The sequence below is a fragment of the Archocentrus centrarchus genome, chromosome 1, assembly GCF_007364275.1.
Source record: "Archocentrus centrarchus isolate MPI-CPG fArcCen1 chromosome 1, fArcCen1, whole genome shotgun sequence".
Lineage (NCBI taxonomy): Eukaryota > Metazoa > Chordata > Actinopteri > Cichliformes > Cichlidae > Archocentrus > Archocentrus centrarchus.
The window spans coordinates 23,403,339-23,418,885 of record NC_044346.1 but is presented as its reverse complement, the minus strand read 5'-3'; the positions used below and the strand labels follow the sequence as shown (position 1 = coordinate 23,418,885).

Genomic DNA, 15,547 nt, shown 5'->3' with positions numbered 1-15,547 from the left:
CAGGTCCACCACTGGCACACTGCTTTTCACAGATGAGAGCAGGTTCACCCTGAGCACATGGAACAGATGTGAATGGGTCTGGAGAAGCCATGGAGAACATGCTGTGGGCATGACCAGTTTGGTGGTGGGTTGGCGATGGTCTGGGGAGGCATATCTATGTACAAATAACAGAACTAAAAAATTACAAATTAGTGTTGAGAATTTTATTGTTATAAGTAATTTCAGTATATTGAGTTTCCAACTTCAAGAATGCAGATCAAGAATTCCATTTAGCTGAAGCATGAAGCTGTTAATTTGAGTGACAGTAATCTTGCAATGCAAGCAACTCTGAATACTCTTAATCTGATCTGAAGTGTATAACTTAAAGATGACTGAGGCTTTTAATGTTCCTATAAAAAAACAATCACTTGCACATGGATATTTTTCATGCGTTCTGCTTTGTATGACTTGTAGGATGTCAGTCTCAGCATGTGACGCCCAGCTCTTTGTAGTTGGCCTCAAGGTCAGCAAATACTTTGTCCAGCACGTTCCTCAGGGCCTGTTGTCCACCGGCATCGAGTACAGCCTTTTCTGCCATGACTTTAATGATGACGTCAAAGTGTAGCTGGAAGGAGAAAAAGAAAATTCATTAATTTCAGGTAAAGCTCAGTGTAAAAACAAGTAGGACAATGAAGGAAAGTGAGTTACATTAAACTTTGCCCTCTTAAACAGCAACCTCACCTTGAAGCTCTTAACGGGGACCTTTTGCTCAATTCCATGGATGTTGGCCACATCTTTGAGAATGGCAGCATGGTTGCCTTTGGCCCTCAGCAGATCAGCCAGTTGCTGTAAGGTAGTGGCACCATGGTCAGCAACAGCTGGATTATTGGCCAGCTCACCCTGAGGGATGTTGGCAAATTTTGGGAACTGCTTCTGGGTCTCTGGATGCTCCAGGAATAAACTGAGGAAGAGGAAATTGGTGTGTTATGACTCTGATGCACTCAGATCATTTTTGCATTTTATCCATAGGGTGGGCAGAGGGTAGGAGGGATGTAAATGCCACAATTTAATCATACTCATAAGTTCTGTGGTTATGAACAGCATGTTTATTCCTTGCAGTGATGAGAGTGGACACATGGGACTGCTTTTGTCATGTACCACTGTGGCAGGCCAGGCAGAGGACCCACATGCAGAACACCCGAGGTGAAAAGCTTTACTTAAAATGTAAGCTTTACTAGTGCGTGATGAATATAGGAAGAACTGCTTGGGGCCAGCAGCACAAACTTTAACTCCCAAACAAAACAAAACATGACTTGGCTTAACTTGACTACTTGACATGAAAACATGAAGCGCACAGCAAGAACAGAGGACATAAACAACAACCTGACAAGGAACTACCAAGAACACAGACAATATATACACACTAGGTGAAAGAGGGGAGTAACAACAGGTGGGATCACAGCTGAACATAATTACACTGACGACCAGGGGAAGCAAAATGAAACACAAGCACGCAGGACAAAGGACTGTCAAAACTGGAAGTAACCAAACACACTGACTAGCCATAAAGGGAACCTAAACATGACCAAAACAGGAACCTAAACACAGCACTCAGGGAAACACCAGGAAGTCAAAGAGACAATGAGTCAATGAGACAAGGGACTAAGACATGAGAACAAAACAGATGTATGAACACTGACCAAACAGGAGGACATGGGAATCAAAACATAACAGACTTGACACCAGAGGGATAACACAAACACCAAAACACATGAGGCAAGGAACCTAGACACAGAGGGATGAAACAGACATTAGAACACAGACCATAGGCAAGACGACATGAGGGAAACAGGAACTAAACACAAATAACTATAACACAAAACCATGATAAACTAAAATCCTAATCCATAACTAAGAAACACAACTCAAAAAACAAGGCACACTGGGCCAACAGCCCAGGATCATGACAGCTTTAGTCAGGTACAACAACACCAGTGCTACTATTGTGATCCTCAGTATGTTCAGGTTTTTGTTGGCACTGGCAAAATCCATTTACACAAATTAGAGAAAGTGCTGAACATCTGAAGCAACCTTTGTTATAATGAGTCAAACATTATTCATGACCTCAAGACTAAGATTTATTACCACTATTATTGTTTAAAACACACTTATCAGGCGTCATAAGAGTTCATGTGGCAGTATTTGCCAAGTGTGTAATTAAACAGTTTATTGAAAGGCACGGATTCTATTCTTAAACTGCATTTGAGGAGTTGAATTTCAAGTCCTGGCTGCAGCTTTGAGTAATCTGACCTACAGCAAAGAACACATTTCCCCAGAGTCACTGACCGAGTCAAAATCAGGCTACCAAAGGTGGTGTAGTCTGCTTCCACTGGACCCCAGTGCTTCAGAACTGCATCAAAGTCAGCCATGATGTGAAGAGACAGATCCTGATGAGGACAGAGGAAATAATATTTTGGGACACTTATCTGAGGAATGGAAATTGACAAGTAAAATAAAAGCAGTTGCCTATTTATATCAAGCTTGCCAGTTACAGATACTGTTATCCTGCGCTGCACATCTGTTTGATTTAATAGCTGACAGTCAACAACTACTTCAGTCAAGAACAACTCATGGAGATGGCTGTATTACCTCAGCTGACCTCTGAGTGACATAATTAATTTGAAGTCTAATCAGATTCACCTCTGGTTTTAATGAATTTGAGATCATCACAAGGCTATGAGACATGTGACCAAAAAGTGCTGGTTTAACAGATCTTTATCCTATAATGCTTCAGTCATGCATTCAGTCATTGCATGAGTTTAGGATAGTTTTTTTATTTGGCAGTGTTAGTATTTTACATTTCCCCTTTAAGTAATAAAAATCAACCTTTGGATCCTGAATCTAAAAATTAACCAGTGATTTCTGTAGTTATTCCCCATAAACAATTATACCACAACACCCTTTTATTAAAGATTAAGTTGTACAGACAGAATTCATTGCCTTACCTGCAAGGTTGTAAAATATCCTGTGCAGTTATGCCAAATTCCTCTTATCCTGCCAAATCCCACAGGAGCTGACCTTTTATACTCCCTCCCTGTGTCTTCTGTGTCCCCCCCCCCCACCCCCCACCCCCCTTAGCTCTGGTCATCCTGTCTCACTGCATGTCTCCCCCGGTTTCTAGTAAGGCTCCGGGCTCTTATTAGAAACTTGATTTCATTTCAGCCAGTAACAGCCTGTCTGGGGGAAAATTGTTTTTGCATCAGTTTAGTTGCACAATTTTCAGGTCATGGTTGATTTCAGCATCTTGACCTGTTCATGTTAAAAGGAAAAATTACATTGGGCACTGGAAAAAGGCTACAGTCATGCTATTTCCATTTCACTTTGACTTTAGTTTTAGTGTTAGCTTTTGCCTATAAGGAGCAAGCAAGAATTTGTGTGTGTGTGTGTGTAGGGGGGGGGGGTATTACAATTAAAAAAAGAATTAAATTAATTAAAAAAGAAAACCTTTGACTCAGTCTTGTCGACACCTGAGTCCCAACATGTCCAAAGCCTCAAGCAGGTTGTTGCATTACCAGGTACTAAAACTAAGGACATTTAAAATTCAGAATTATATCACTCAGTTTAAAATTCCTTAATCTAGTTGTCATTTTAGTTAATTTTTTCACATCAGGTTTTAGGTTACTATGATAACCTTCGAGTAAATCCATTCAGGATCTGGTTGCACTCCTGTCATATTACAATTTCATTCATGCGTTTTTCCTTTCAAGATACATTTAGCAACACTACTGCATGCAAACACGAGGCTACATAACAACTCTACAACGTGAGCTGCAGGAATGAGGGACAGACCTGGTTTATAATTAATCTTGAAACCCCCCCTTGCCCTCTTCACTTTGTTCTATAGCATGATTATATGCCAAAACACAGCTCTACTGTAAATTCTTGTTGGTAGATTCATATCAAATTCCACAACAGCAACATTTCAGCCCAGTTAAGATCAAATTACTATCAGACAGTGCAAATACAGAATTTTAAAGCTTGACCATTTTTTGTATATATTAAAGTCTACACAAAGTCTAGTTGTTATCACGTAATTGTATATTCATAGCTCTGATGCATACAACATTTTCATGTAATCAAGGTTTTACTTTAAAGAGGGATGCTGTAAAATCCAGATAAAATATAAAAATGCCTGGTTGAAACTGCACCAGGAGGAACTATGTGTACAGTTACACACTAGCCAACTCAGACAAAGTTCTTCTTCCAGAAGTGCATTTGTGACGTCAGACACTGAAGGCCTGGTCTCCACGCTAATTCATCCCAAAGGTGTTCTGTCGGGTTGAGGTCAGGACTCTGTGCAGGCCAGTGAAGTTCTTTCACACCAAAGTCATTTTGCCATGTCTCTATGGTCCTTGCTTTGTGCACTGGTGCACAGTCATGTTGGAACAGGAAGGGGCCATCCCCAACTAAGGGGCCGAGCCCAACTCCTGAAAAACATCCCCACACCATAATCCCCCCTCTACCAAGACAAGTACCGTTCTCCTGGCAACTGCCAAACCCAGACTTGCCCATCAGATTGCCTGATGTAGAAACAGGATTTATCACTCTAGATAAAATGTCTCCACTGCTCATGAGTCCAGTGTTGATGTGCTTTACACCACTGCATCCAATGCTTTGCATTGCACTTGGTGATGTAAGACTTTGGATGCAGCTCCTCGGCCATGGAAACACATTCCATGAAGCTCTTTATGCACTGTTCTTGAGGTAATCTGAAGGCCACTTAAAGTTTGGGGGTCTGCAGTTTGGACCTCTGTGCACTATGTTCCTCAGCATCTGTTGTCCTCACTTTGTGATTTTTATGTGGCCTAGCACTTCATGGCTGAGTTGCTGTCGTTCACAGTCCCTTCACTTTGTTATAATACCACTAACAGTCGACTGTGGAATATTTAGTAGAGATGAAATTTCACAACTGAACTTGTTGCACAGGTGGCATCCTATCACGGTGTTGCTGGGATTCACTGAGCTCCTGAGAACGACCTATTCCTTCACAAATGTTTGAAGAAGCAGTCTGCATGCTAAGGGGCTTGATTTTATACACCTGTGGCCATGGAAGTGATTGGAACACCTGAATTCAGAGATTTGGATGGGTGAGTGAATATTTTTGGCAATACAGACTCAAGTTTTCTCACCCTCTAGAAGTTTAGTGAGTCCAATTCATCTTCTTTTTAAAACGGGACATACTAACAATGCAGTCTTTGTTTCATCTGATTCCAGTCAGCCAATTTGAAATGTGTCATATTCCATTATTAATGACTAATTATTTTGTATTCCCACTAAACCTGGAAGCTGAGCCCCTGTGCTGCCCACATGCTTTTAAATTAAACCTTTGCTCAAGTCAAATCATGGCAAAATTATGCTTTTTAATCAGGCAGACTTAATTGTAAATTGTCCCGGCTTAAAAAAAAAAGAGCTGCAACATTGCAGATGTGTTAAAGAGTAACACATGCACATGACTAGCTTTTTCCATTTTAGTTCACATAAACTAATGAACTCTAGCGATGAGAGCCCTAGTGTCACAGAAGTTAGAGTGCAAGGACCCAGATGCAGGACAAAAAGCAGGCAGGCAGAGGTAAAGAAAAAGCAAGCCTTTTATTGAGGCTGATAGCATGAGTACAAAAATGTGAACATAAGGTATAAGGACACTGAAAATCTATAACCACTGAAAACCTAAATTGGGAGACACACTAATGCTAGGAGCTAGGAAACAGGAACTACTAGACATGGAGACAAGTACCTAAACATACACTGACAAAAGACAATGGGAGAGTGCGGCAATAAATACACAGAAGGGTAATGACGGAAAAGGCAGCAAGTGGGAGAGCAACTGAAACTAATCACAGATAAAGAGATTGGTGAAGCAGAATTAAACCCAATGCACACGAGATAAGAGACTAAAAATAAGACAGGAATAAACTAACCCTGAGACCAGAAGTACGACAAAACTTGACACAAAGACAGAAGGGCCCTAGTGATGAGGCTGACTTAACACAGGAGACACTAAGGCCAAAACACAGAGATGAGACTAGGACTGAATGGAAATACAATAGTGAATTAACAATCTATCAACAAAAGCAGCTGGTAACTAAAGGGACAGAAAAGAATAAGAGAGACATAACTGAATGGGGAGGCAAAATTAATTTGACACAACTAAATGGGGAACCACACAACCAAGATAACAGGACACAGACAAGACTAGGACAAACTGGAACTGAACGGAAACTACCACTGAGTTTCCAAAACTATGAGGAACCCAAATCTAGGAGCAAAGATCATAACTCAGAATCATTAGGAAATAATGTCATACTGTAACTGAAAATAGATCACACCTTCAAACAAAAGAATAAATCATGAAGTCCCAAAACTCAACACTCTGGGTCCAATACCCAGGGACCATAACACCTACCCAGTATTTGGACAAGTGATATTTTGACCTTTACTGCAAAGAAAGCCACTTTACTCAGTTTGTACTGATGTTTAATACTACTATCTTTAGGACAAGATTCAAAATAATTTGGGGGAATTTTTTAGGTTCTGTGTGCAAACTGCATCCCTCAGTAACAGTTATAGCTCACATTATGGATGTTCAAAATAAGCATCTTGCTACTCAAGCAAATGGAAAGTGTGTACACACATGCTGCACAGTCTAACTCAGCTTCGTTTGAGCATAATTTGCAATTAGGTGCCACATTTGATCTGAGGTCAATACAGTTAATGAGTTAACTGGAGGGCCCGAGCTGCTGCACTTAAGTGTGTATGATTTTGTCTGAGCAGTATCTTTGTTAAAGTTATACATTTAGTATAGCTCTCAGATATGCAATCAATCTGGTCAGTTTCATCAAAGAGAAGGTTGGCGTATTTGTAATTACTGCCTTAGCATAAATGACGCTGCACTCAACATGTCAAAGGCCTTTTTCCATACATCTTGATTAATGCGTTTCCATTGAAAGTGCCGATATACGGCGGACGACCCGGCAGGTCACGGTCACTCGTCACACCGTCCTCCTGGAGTTCGCTATGCTTTTCTTTTCTATGTGATGGATGTACGCTGAGTCGCTGACGGTGCGTGGGTTTGAGGAGTTGCTGGGCAGTTGCAGTTAAGCCTCTAAATCCCATCAGAGACATCAGTGTTTGTTCAGGCTTGTAGGCTGCATCTTTCCAGAAAAACGTACAAAACAGATTGCGTTATCCTTCCATAAATTTCCGCTGCTCACATTTATAATCCGAGAGGTTTTTAACTATATGTCTACTTGCATTTCCTCATATCCACAGGAACGGTTATCATATTGGTCCATTAGGTTGAGACAAACTCTGGGATATTGTGAGAGTTAATATGACGTATTTATTGCTCATTACTGCTCTCAAAAGGCAAGCTGTAGCATTATACAACCCCTGCAGCTAGCACAACTTCTGGCTGAAGATGCGGATGTGTCTAATGCTCAGGCTATTTATATATTCATGACTGCACAGTAACTAATCTTCACTGCTCCTGTTACCATGTGCTAGCATTAAGTCTGAGCCTGGGATGACAGGTGTGTAATAATACACCACGTGTCAAGAGAGTGGATGGCTGCAGAATAACCCTCAGCCTGCCCAAAGACCTACTGCAAACTATGGATATGGTTATTGTTGAATCATTTAAATTTATTTTTTAAAGTAGGCTTACAGCCCAGAACAATGATTTTAATTTAAAAAACAAAACTTTTTTTTTTTTTTTTACAATTTTTTTGACAAAGAAAACAAAGCTTTACAAGAGGCAAGTCCTGCTGTGCTGTGGGATTTTCTGGCAAATTTAAATATAATATTACAATATAAACCAAAAAAAGCTGAAAATCACCAGTGTGGGCCAGAAATAGCTGTTTTTCATCAAAATTTTGATTGTTTCCAATCTAGTGCCAGTTCCATGCATTTCTACCAAAAAAAAAAAAAAAAAAAGATTTATGTGCAGAAAACAGCTGTCCCTTACCATGTGTTAACTGACTTTTTTAGGAGCTGTGTAATTTAGTCATAATTTTACTTTTAGAAGATCACAAAACAAAATATCCATCCAGCCACCCATTCATCCGCCATCGTTCCAGTCATCCATCCATCTACCATTATATCCAACTAGTCATTCATACATCATGTCATGGTCATTGGATGATACTGGCCATGTGGAGTGTGAAGGAGCGAGGATCCAAATGCAGGATGCATGGAGGCAAACAGGATTAAACTTGCAGAGAGCCATTTATTGTTAGGCTTATGACAGGCAGAAAGTAAATCTGAAACTTATTGTACAAAAGAAATAAAACAATAAACTACTGAAACATCTATTGACACAAACTTTTAAAGTACAACAGGAAGAGTGATACCTAAATGAGTAAGATGTGGACACATGAATGATCTTAACAAAGAAACTTGGCACAAGAGGGAGAAACACAGATGGAGAACTACGTTCTAAAGCCACTGAAACTAAGACCAAACTAAGTATACTAAAGAGAAATCACATTCAATTCATTCAATTTTATTTTTACAGAGCCAAATCACAACAAACAGTTGCCTCAAGGAGCTTTATATTGTATGGTAACAACCGTACAATAATTACAGAGAAAACCCAACAGTCAAAACAACCCCTTATGAGCAAGGACTTGGCGACAGTGGGAAGGAAAAACTCCCTTTTAACAGGAAGAAACTCGTCTCTATTTAACAGGAAGAAGTCGTCTCTATTTTCTGAGACACCTGAGGTCCTTCAACTTCTGCCGGACTATGCTCAGGATCTTCTACGAGTCTGTGGTGGCGAGTGCCATCCTCTATGCTGTTACATGCTGGGGCAGCAGGCTGAGGGCGGCACATGCCAACAGACTCAATAAACTGATCCACAAAGCCAGTGATGTGGTGGGAGTGGAGCTGGATTCGCTTATGGCAGTGTCGAAGAGGAGGATGCTGTCCAGGCTGCAGGCCATTATGGACAATGGCTCCCACCCATTCTACGACACAGTGATGGGACACAGGAGCACATTCAGTGCAAGACTCATCCCACCAAAATGCACCACAGAGCGCCGCAGGAGGTCACTTCTACCTGTGGCCATCAGACTCTATAACTCCTCCCTGTCTTGCCCAAGGACACAACGCAGCGCAGGGACAGGGGCTAGAAGCTGCAACCTTCCGGCTGCAAGGCGAGCGCCTACCCACTGCACCATTGCCACTTATGCCACTATATATTTTTGGTTTTATTCATTTAAATGAAACAGTTGCAGCTGTAACAACAGAAATTTCCCTCTGGGATCAATAAAGTATTAAGATTCTGATTCTGATTCTGATTCTGAAACCTCCAGCAGAACCAGGCTCAGGGAGGGGCAGTCATCTGCCAAGAACAGTTGAGGCTGAGGGGAGAGACAGTACAAAAGACTTGCTGTGGAAGAGAGTCAGAGATTAATAATAACTAATGATTAAATGCAGAGTGGGGTATAAATAGATTAAAAGAGGTGAATGAAAAGAATCACTCAGTGCATCATAGGAACCCTCCAGCAGCGTAGGCCTATTGCAGCATAACTAAGGGAGGGCTCAGGGTCACCTGATAAGGTTCATCATAAAGAAAAGTTTTAAGCCTAATCTTAAAAATAGAGAGGTTGTCTGTCTCCTGAATCCAAACTGGGAGCTGGTTCCACAGAAGAGGGGCCTGAAAGCTGAAGGCTCTGCCTCCCATTCTACTTTTTAAGTATCCTAGGAACCACAAGTAACCCAGCAGTCTGAGAGCGAAGGGCTCTGTTGGGGTGATATTGTACTATGAGGTATTTAAGATGAGATGGGGCCTGATTATTCAAGACCTTGTATGTGAGGAGAAGAATTATAAATTCTATTCTAGATTTAACAGGGAGCCAATGAAGAGAAGCCAATATGGGAGAAATCTGCTCTCTCTTGCTAGTCCCTGTCAGTACTCTAGCTGCAGCATTTTGGATCAGCTGAAGGCTTTTCAGGGAGCTTTTAGGACAGCCTGATAATAATGAATTACAATAATCCAGCCTAGATGTAATAAATGCATGAATTAGCCTTTCAGCATCACTCTGAGACAGGATGTTTCTAATTTTGGAAATGCAAAAAAGCGGTCCTACATATTTATTTAATATGTGCATTTAAGGACATATCCTGGTCAAAAATGACTCCAAGATTTCTCAGTGTTACTGGAGGCCAAGGTAATGCTATCCAGAGTAAGTATCTGGTTCGACATCATGTTTCTAAGATTTGCAGGGCCAAGCACAAGAACTTGAGTTTTATCTGAATTTAGAAGCAGGAAATTAGAGGTCATCCAGGCCTTTATGGCTTTAAGACATTCCTGCAGTTTAACTAATTGATGTGTGTCATCTGGCTTCATGGATAGATAAAGCTGGGTATCATCTGCATAACAATGAAAATGTATGCAATGCTTTCTAATAATACTGCCTAAGTGAAGCATGTATAGAGTAAATATAATTGGTCCTAGCACAGAACCCTGTGGAACTCCATAATTAACCTTACTGTGCGAGAAAGACTCCCCATTTACATGAACAAATTGGAGTCTATTAGATAAATATGATTCAAACCACTGCAGTGAAGTACCTTTGATACCTATGGCATGCTCTACATTTCTGTAATAAAATGTTATGGTCAGCAGTATCAAAAGCTGGTCCAACAGGACAAGCACAGAGATAAGTCCACTGTCAGAGGCCATGAGAAGATCATTTGTAACCTTCACTAATGCTGTTTCTGTACTGTGATGAATTCTGAAACAGGTTTCTTAGCACTGTCAATCACTCAATGTACTGTAGCGATTCTGTTTGTTAAAGTTAGATGCCGTTAGGCCATGATGTTGCTGTGATTTCCCACTGTTCTGCTGTTACCTGAAGGTGTGTATGCGTGCAGGGAGAGGGAGCACGAGAGTGAGAGAGAGAGGAGAGTCCGTTTTTTGCCTGTTGCTTTGTTGGCGTGGTGGCAGCCCACAGCAACCCTTTTTGTTGAATAAAGAAAGGCAACATTTGCTGGCAACTTCTTGCCCTCTTCTTTAACGTCCTGACGGACACTACGTTGGTGTCAGAAGTTAAACTGCTGACCTCCGTTAGCCACGATTATCCCGGACTTGTTTAACTCAGCAAAAGCCTGCGGTAACTATGGCAGCACAGCAAGATATGGCTGGTGCTTGCCCGAAAATCAAGAAAGAGGCTATGGACAGTGAGTGTGGTGGCACACGTGACACGAAAGGGTTTTTGACAGTGTAGCAGAGCACTTGGCCCACCTTAGACGGACTTAGACCATCAAACACGGCAGGGAGCACTGGCACAGGAACGCTCACCCAGAACAGCACAGGACCCGTGTGCAGCGATGGCGGCACCCAGCACTACCAGGCACATGTGAAAACGCCAAAGTACTCTGGTAACACGGACTGGGAGGAATTTCATGCCCAATTCGAACTGTTAGCACATGCTGCAGCCTGGTCTGAGGACACTAAAGCATTCCAGTTAGCCCTGTGTCTCACCGATGATGCTTTGGCATATTTGTTGCTGCTTAGCCCGGCCAAGAGGGGGGACTAAAGAGCCTTGGCTGGTGCCTTGCAGCAGCGGTTTGGTCAGTGTGGTCAGCCTGCTGTCTTGCGTTTGGAACTGACAAATAGACAAAGACAACCGGGTGAGCCTCTCCGTGCACTGGCAAACGACTTTGGTGAAGAAAGCATATGCCCACATGCCCAACGATGTGCAGAACAAGCTGCAGGGTGTGACAATAGTGGGAGTGAGCCGGTTGCACTGTTGCCAACTCCTCAGCAAGGAAAGTAGCTATTGGCTGTCCTAAAAGTCGCTGTATGACATCATCACCTAATTTGTATAATTCGTTATTTGCATGCAGTTGCAATCAACGCTGTAGGAGAGAGAAATAACATCTTTGGAGAGACAAACACTGAAGAAAAACATGCTAAATATGTTTAGAACTACTAGGGCTGGGGAATATGGACCAAAGTATCTCTGGCGATATACAAACTATATCTTGATATTTTTTCTTCCCAAAGGTATAAACAAAAAGGCACTTCTGAGTCAAAGCTACATGTCCCAAATGTCACACAGACACTTTTATTAACATTCAGCTGTAGATGTACAGGAGAAATTGCTCAAAAATAAACCACTGGCATATTTAAATAATAATGCTCCTCAAATAAATTCATGCTTTTTTCCTCCATAACAAAAGACTCGCAACTGTGCAATTAAAATGTAAACAGAAAAGATACATAGCAAAAATAGCAAAAGGCTGACTTATTCTTTAAAAAGCCAGTCTGCAGTGAAGTAGACTTCACCAAAGTGCTTCCTTCTGTGTAAGATAACAAACATGTAAACAGACTGAATGAACAAACTTCCATCCTTCAGTCAGCAGGATTTTAGCCAGCTCAGTAAATCCATAGACATATACGCTGATGTATCAAAGCAACGGGCCCACCCGCTCAATGCGGCATCGTATCCGCCGGGACTGGGTAAACTCGTTAAATTTGTCGCTAGTCGCTTTTTGGAAAAAACTCACTAGGGGGGTCTGAAAAGCTGCTAAATCTAGCGACAAAGTCGCTAAGTTGGCAACACTGGCTGGTTGTGAGGGCCCCGGTGCAGGAGGCCCCGAGCCAGGGAATGCCTGCCTGGGCTACTGAATTAACTGAACTGATCTGAGCTGTGTCCCTGCAATCATCACACCGCAGTGCCGGTCCTCGCCAAGACCCTCCTGTATGCTGGACGTGTGGCCAGCCGGGTCACATCAGTGCGCGTTGCCCAAAGTGTGTTGGTGTGCAGGGAAACGCCTCAGGGCCTGTGTAGATAGGACGGCGCAGGCCCCCTTTTCTGTGTCCGAACCTGCCTGTGCTTCAGTGGAGGGAGCCCAACTGTACAGCGGGGAAGCGGGACTCCACTTCCCCCAGAAGCAGATGACAGCACAGAGTCTGCGAGGGTGGCTGGCTGGACGCATGCAGGGGACTCCCTGGCAGGGGCTCCATGCACAGCTCTGGTCGACACTGGCTCCACTGCAACCTTGATGAGACCCAACATGGTGCCAGTGGGGACTCAATTGGAACCTACTACAGTAAAACTGCATACAGTGACTGGTAACTTAGCCCCCATGCTGGGAAGAGGACTAGTCCCTATACAGGTGAGGGGACTAGTAGTGAACTTGAAGGTGTGGGTGGCGCCAGTGCAGGACCTCTACATATTAGGCCTGGACTTTCTGCGTCCCACACGAAGTGTTTTAGACCTGGGAAATAACACACTGGCCTTTCCGGGGGGGGGGCACAGTTGAACTGGTGCACCCCACATGGGCCCCAAGTCTACACCCACCAAAGTCGAGAGCAGCAGGGGTGCACCATGAGCTACACCCCCCACCCCAAACTCCACCCCAGTCCCCCACCCCCTTTCCCACTACTGTTATGAGTCCTCCTGCCTCGGACCAGCAAACTGTAGCGGGTGGTGGGGACAGGCTGGCAGTAGTGAGGGAAATATAGGCATGCAGCTGCCACAACTTAGATCCTACGCAACAAGAGGAGCTGTGGCAGGTGCTGCTAGAGTTTAAAGACATTTTTGCAATGTCAGAAGATGAGGTGGGCTTGACTCACCTACTGCAGTACGACATTGATACAGGAGCTGCACGGCCCATTAAGCCACGCCCCCACCGCCTCCCCCTGGCACATCAGGCTGCTGCTGACAGTGTGATTGGTGAGATGCTGAGGGCCGGCATCATTGAACCCTCTGACAGCCCCTGGGCCTCGGGAGTTCTGATGGTAAAAAAGAAGAGCCCTAAAATGAGGTTCTGTGTCGACTTCAGGCCACTGAACAGTGTGACCAAGAAGGACTCATACCCTCTGCCCCGCATCGATGAGTCCCTAGATCTGGTTTCTGGCTCCTCTTGGTTCTCCTCACTGGACCTGCGTAGTGGATATTGGCAAGTGCCCCTCAGCCCCTCAGCCAGACCGAAGACTGCTTTCAGCACAGGCAGGGGGTTGTGGCAGTTCCATGTCCTTTGCTTCGGCCTGTGCAATGCTCCGGCCACATTTGAGCGATTAATGGAAAATGCTTGTTGATATCCCCCGACAGGAATGTCTGATTTATCTGGATGACATCCTGATCCAAGGGAGTTCCTTCACAGCTCAGGGCAGCTCAGGAGAGATGTTGAGGACTTTTGCCGCCACTGTGATCTCTGCACAGTGCACAAAGGTCCCCCAAACCAGTCCCAGGCTCAGCTTTAGCTGTAGCCACGAAATCAAGCACACGCACGACCGTAGCAACATCAAATATGCACATTGTGAATGAAACTGCCCCTGCCCTGTGGTAGATTGCAAATTGCGGTGAAATGATACAGGCGCAAGCGGCGATAATAGTAGCAACCTAGCTGGGGCAGAGTCCACGGGGTGCATTCCTGGGAGAAGACAGAGGAGCGCAATCTTTTTTGGATTTGAATCTGTGTGTTTTGCATCCAATAAAAGCAAGGATGTTAACAAATAAATTGGACAATATTCTGACAATTTACTGATATTTCCACAGCTGTGGTCTTGACTGGTCTTGAAATAAAATCTGAGTCCTCATTGTCTGAGTCCATGACAAGACCGAGTACAAATGCGGTCGAGTCCATGACAAGACCGAGACCACCAAGACCGGTCTTGAGTACTACAACACTTCTATTTACCGTAATATTTTATTACACAGATTAGAAAGTGCTGTAGGAATTAAAGGTACTGCACTGCAGTGGTTTGAATCATATCTATCTAGTAGGCTCCAATTTGTTCAAGTAGATATGCAGTCTGCTTCACACACTAAGGTTAATTATGGAGTTCCACAAGATTCCGTGCTAGGACCATTTCTATTTACAGTATACATGTTTCATTTAGGCAGTATTATTAGAAGGCACAGCATACATTTTCATTGCTTTGCAGATGATACCCAGCTTTATCTATCCATGAAGCCAGATGACACAAACCAATTAGTTAAACTGTAGGAATGTCATAACTGTAGGAAAGACATAAAGACCTGCTGGGGGTGCGACAGATGGTGTCGACAAGGAAGGAGTCATGGAAGACAAAATGCCTCCTGGCGCCACCTGGGTTTCACAGCTGGACCTAGCCGTGGCGGCTTTGTCGATGGAAGATTTGTTAGAGTTGTATTATGGGGATAACGATCATGACACCTCAGTGCTCTTCATATGTGATGATGATTTATATAAATAGAGGACTGAGGGTGCAGTATGACTGCGTCACAGCATCCATGCACCGTGTTGACACTAGTGGTGTCATAGCTCAGACACTCAATTTGGGGTGCATCAATCTACATACCTACTCTGTTCCAGGCCCTTACTCCGTGATGCACATAGATACAAACCATAAATTGATTTGGTATGTTTTTGTTTTGTTTTTTTAGTCATTTGTAGTGCAATTCATAGTTTAATGTTATTGTACAGTATACTTATTGCTGTTAAAGACAAGTGACAAAAACAATAACGTGTGCCTTAACACAATTTTTTTTTCTTTTTAGATATAGTCATGGCT

At 43.1% G+C, this 15,547-nt stretch overlaps 1 protein-coding gene and 1 pseudogene across 1 annotated transcript; one reads left to right on the top strand and one right to left on the bottom strand.

The window, feature by feature from the left end:
* Positions 1 to 298: 298 nt before the first annotated feature.
* On the bottom strand, positions 299 to 3,003 carry LOC115783810 (myoglobin-like). The gene is made up of 4 exons (XM_030734816.1): positions 2,985 to 3,003; positions 2,326 to 2,426; positions 721 to 940; positions 299 to 604 (listed from the first exon to the last, which is right to left on the bottom strand). Exons 2-4 carry the CDS (start codon positions 2,406 to 2,408, stop codon positions 464 to 466), a joined length of 444 nt encoding a protein of 147 aa, XP_030590676.1. The 5' UTR covers positions 2,409 to 2,426; positions 2,985 to 3,003; the 3' UTR covers positions 299 to 463.
* A 1,483-nt stretch (positions 3,004 to 4,486) lies between these two features.
* The window catches only part of LOC115790039 (serine hydrolase-like protein), a 37,679-nt pseudogene continuing 26,618 nt past the window's right edge, over positions 4,487 to 15,547 (top strand).

What these genes read in the sequence shown, in the direction of transcription:
- LOC115783810 (XM_030734816.1), bottom strand. Translation starts at nt 2,408, where the DNA reads ATGGCTGACTTTGATGCAGTTCTGAAGCACTGGGGTCCAGTGGAAGCA. An exon ending in GGTAGCCTGATTTTGACTCG is followed by an intron (nt 941 to 2,325) that starts GTCAGTGACTCT and finishes CCTCTTCCTCAG; the next exon opens with TTTATTCCTGGAGCATCCAG. An exon ending in TCCCCGTTAAGAGCTTCAAG is followed by an intron (nt 605 to 720) that starts GTGAGGTTGCTG and finishes TTCTCCTTCCAG; the next exon opens with CTACACTTTGACGTCATCAT.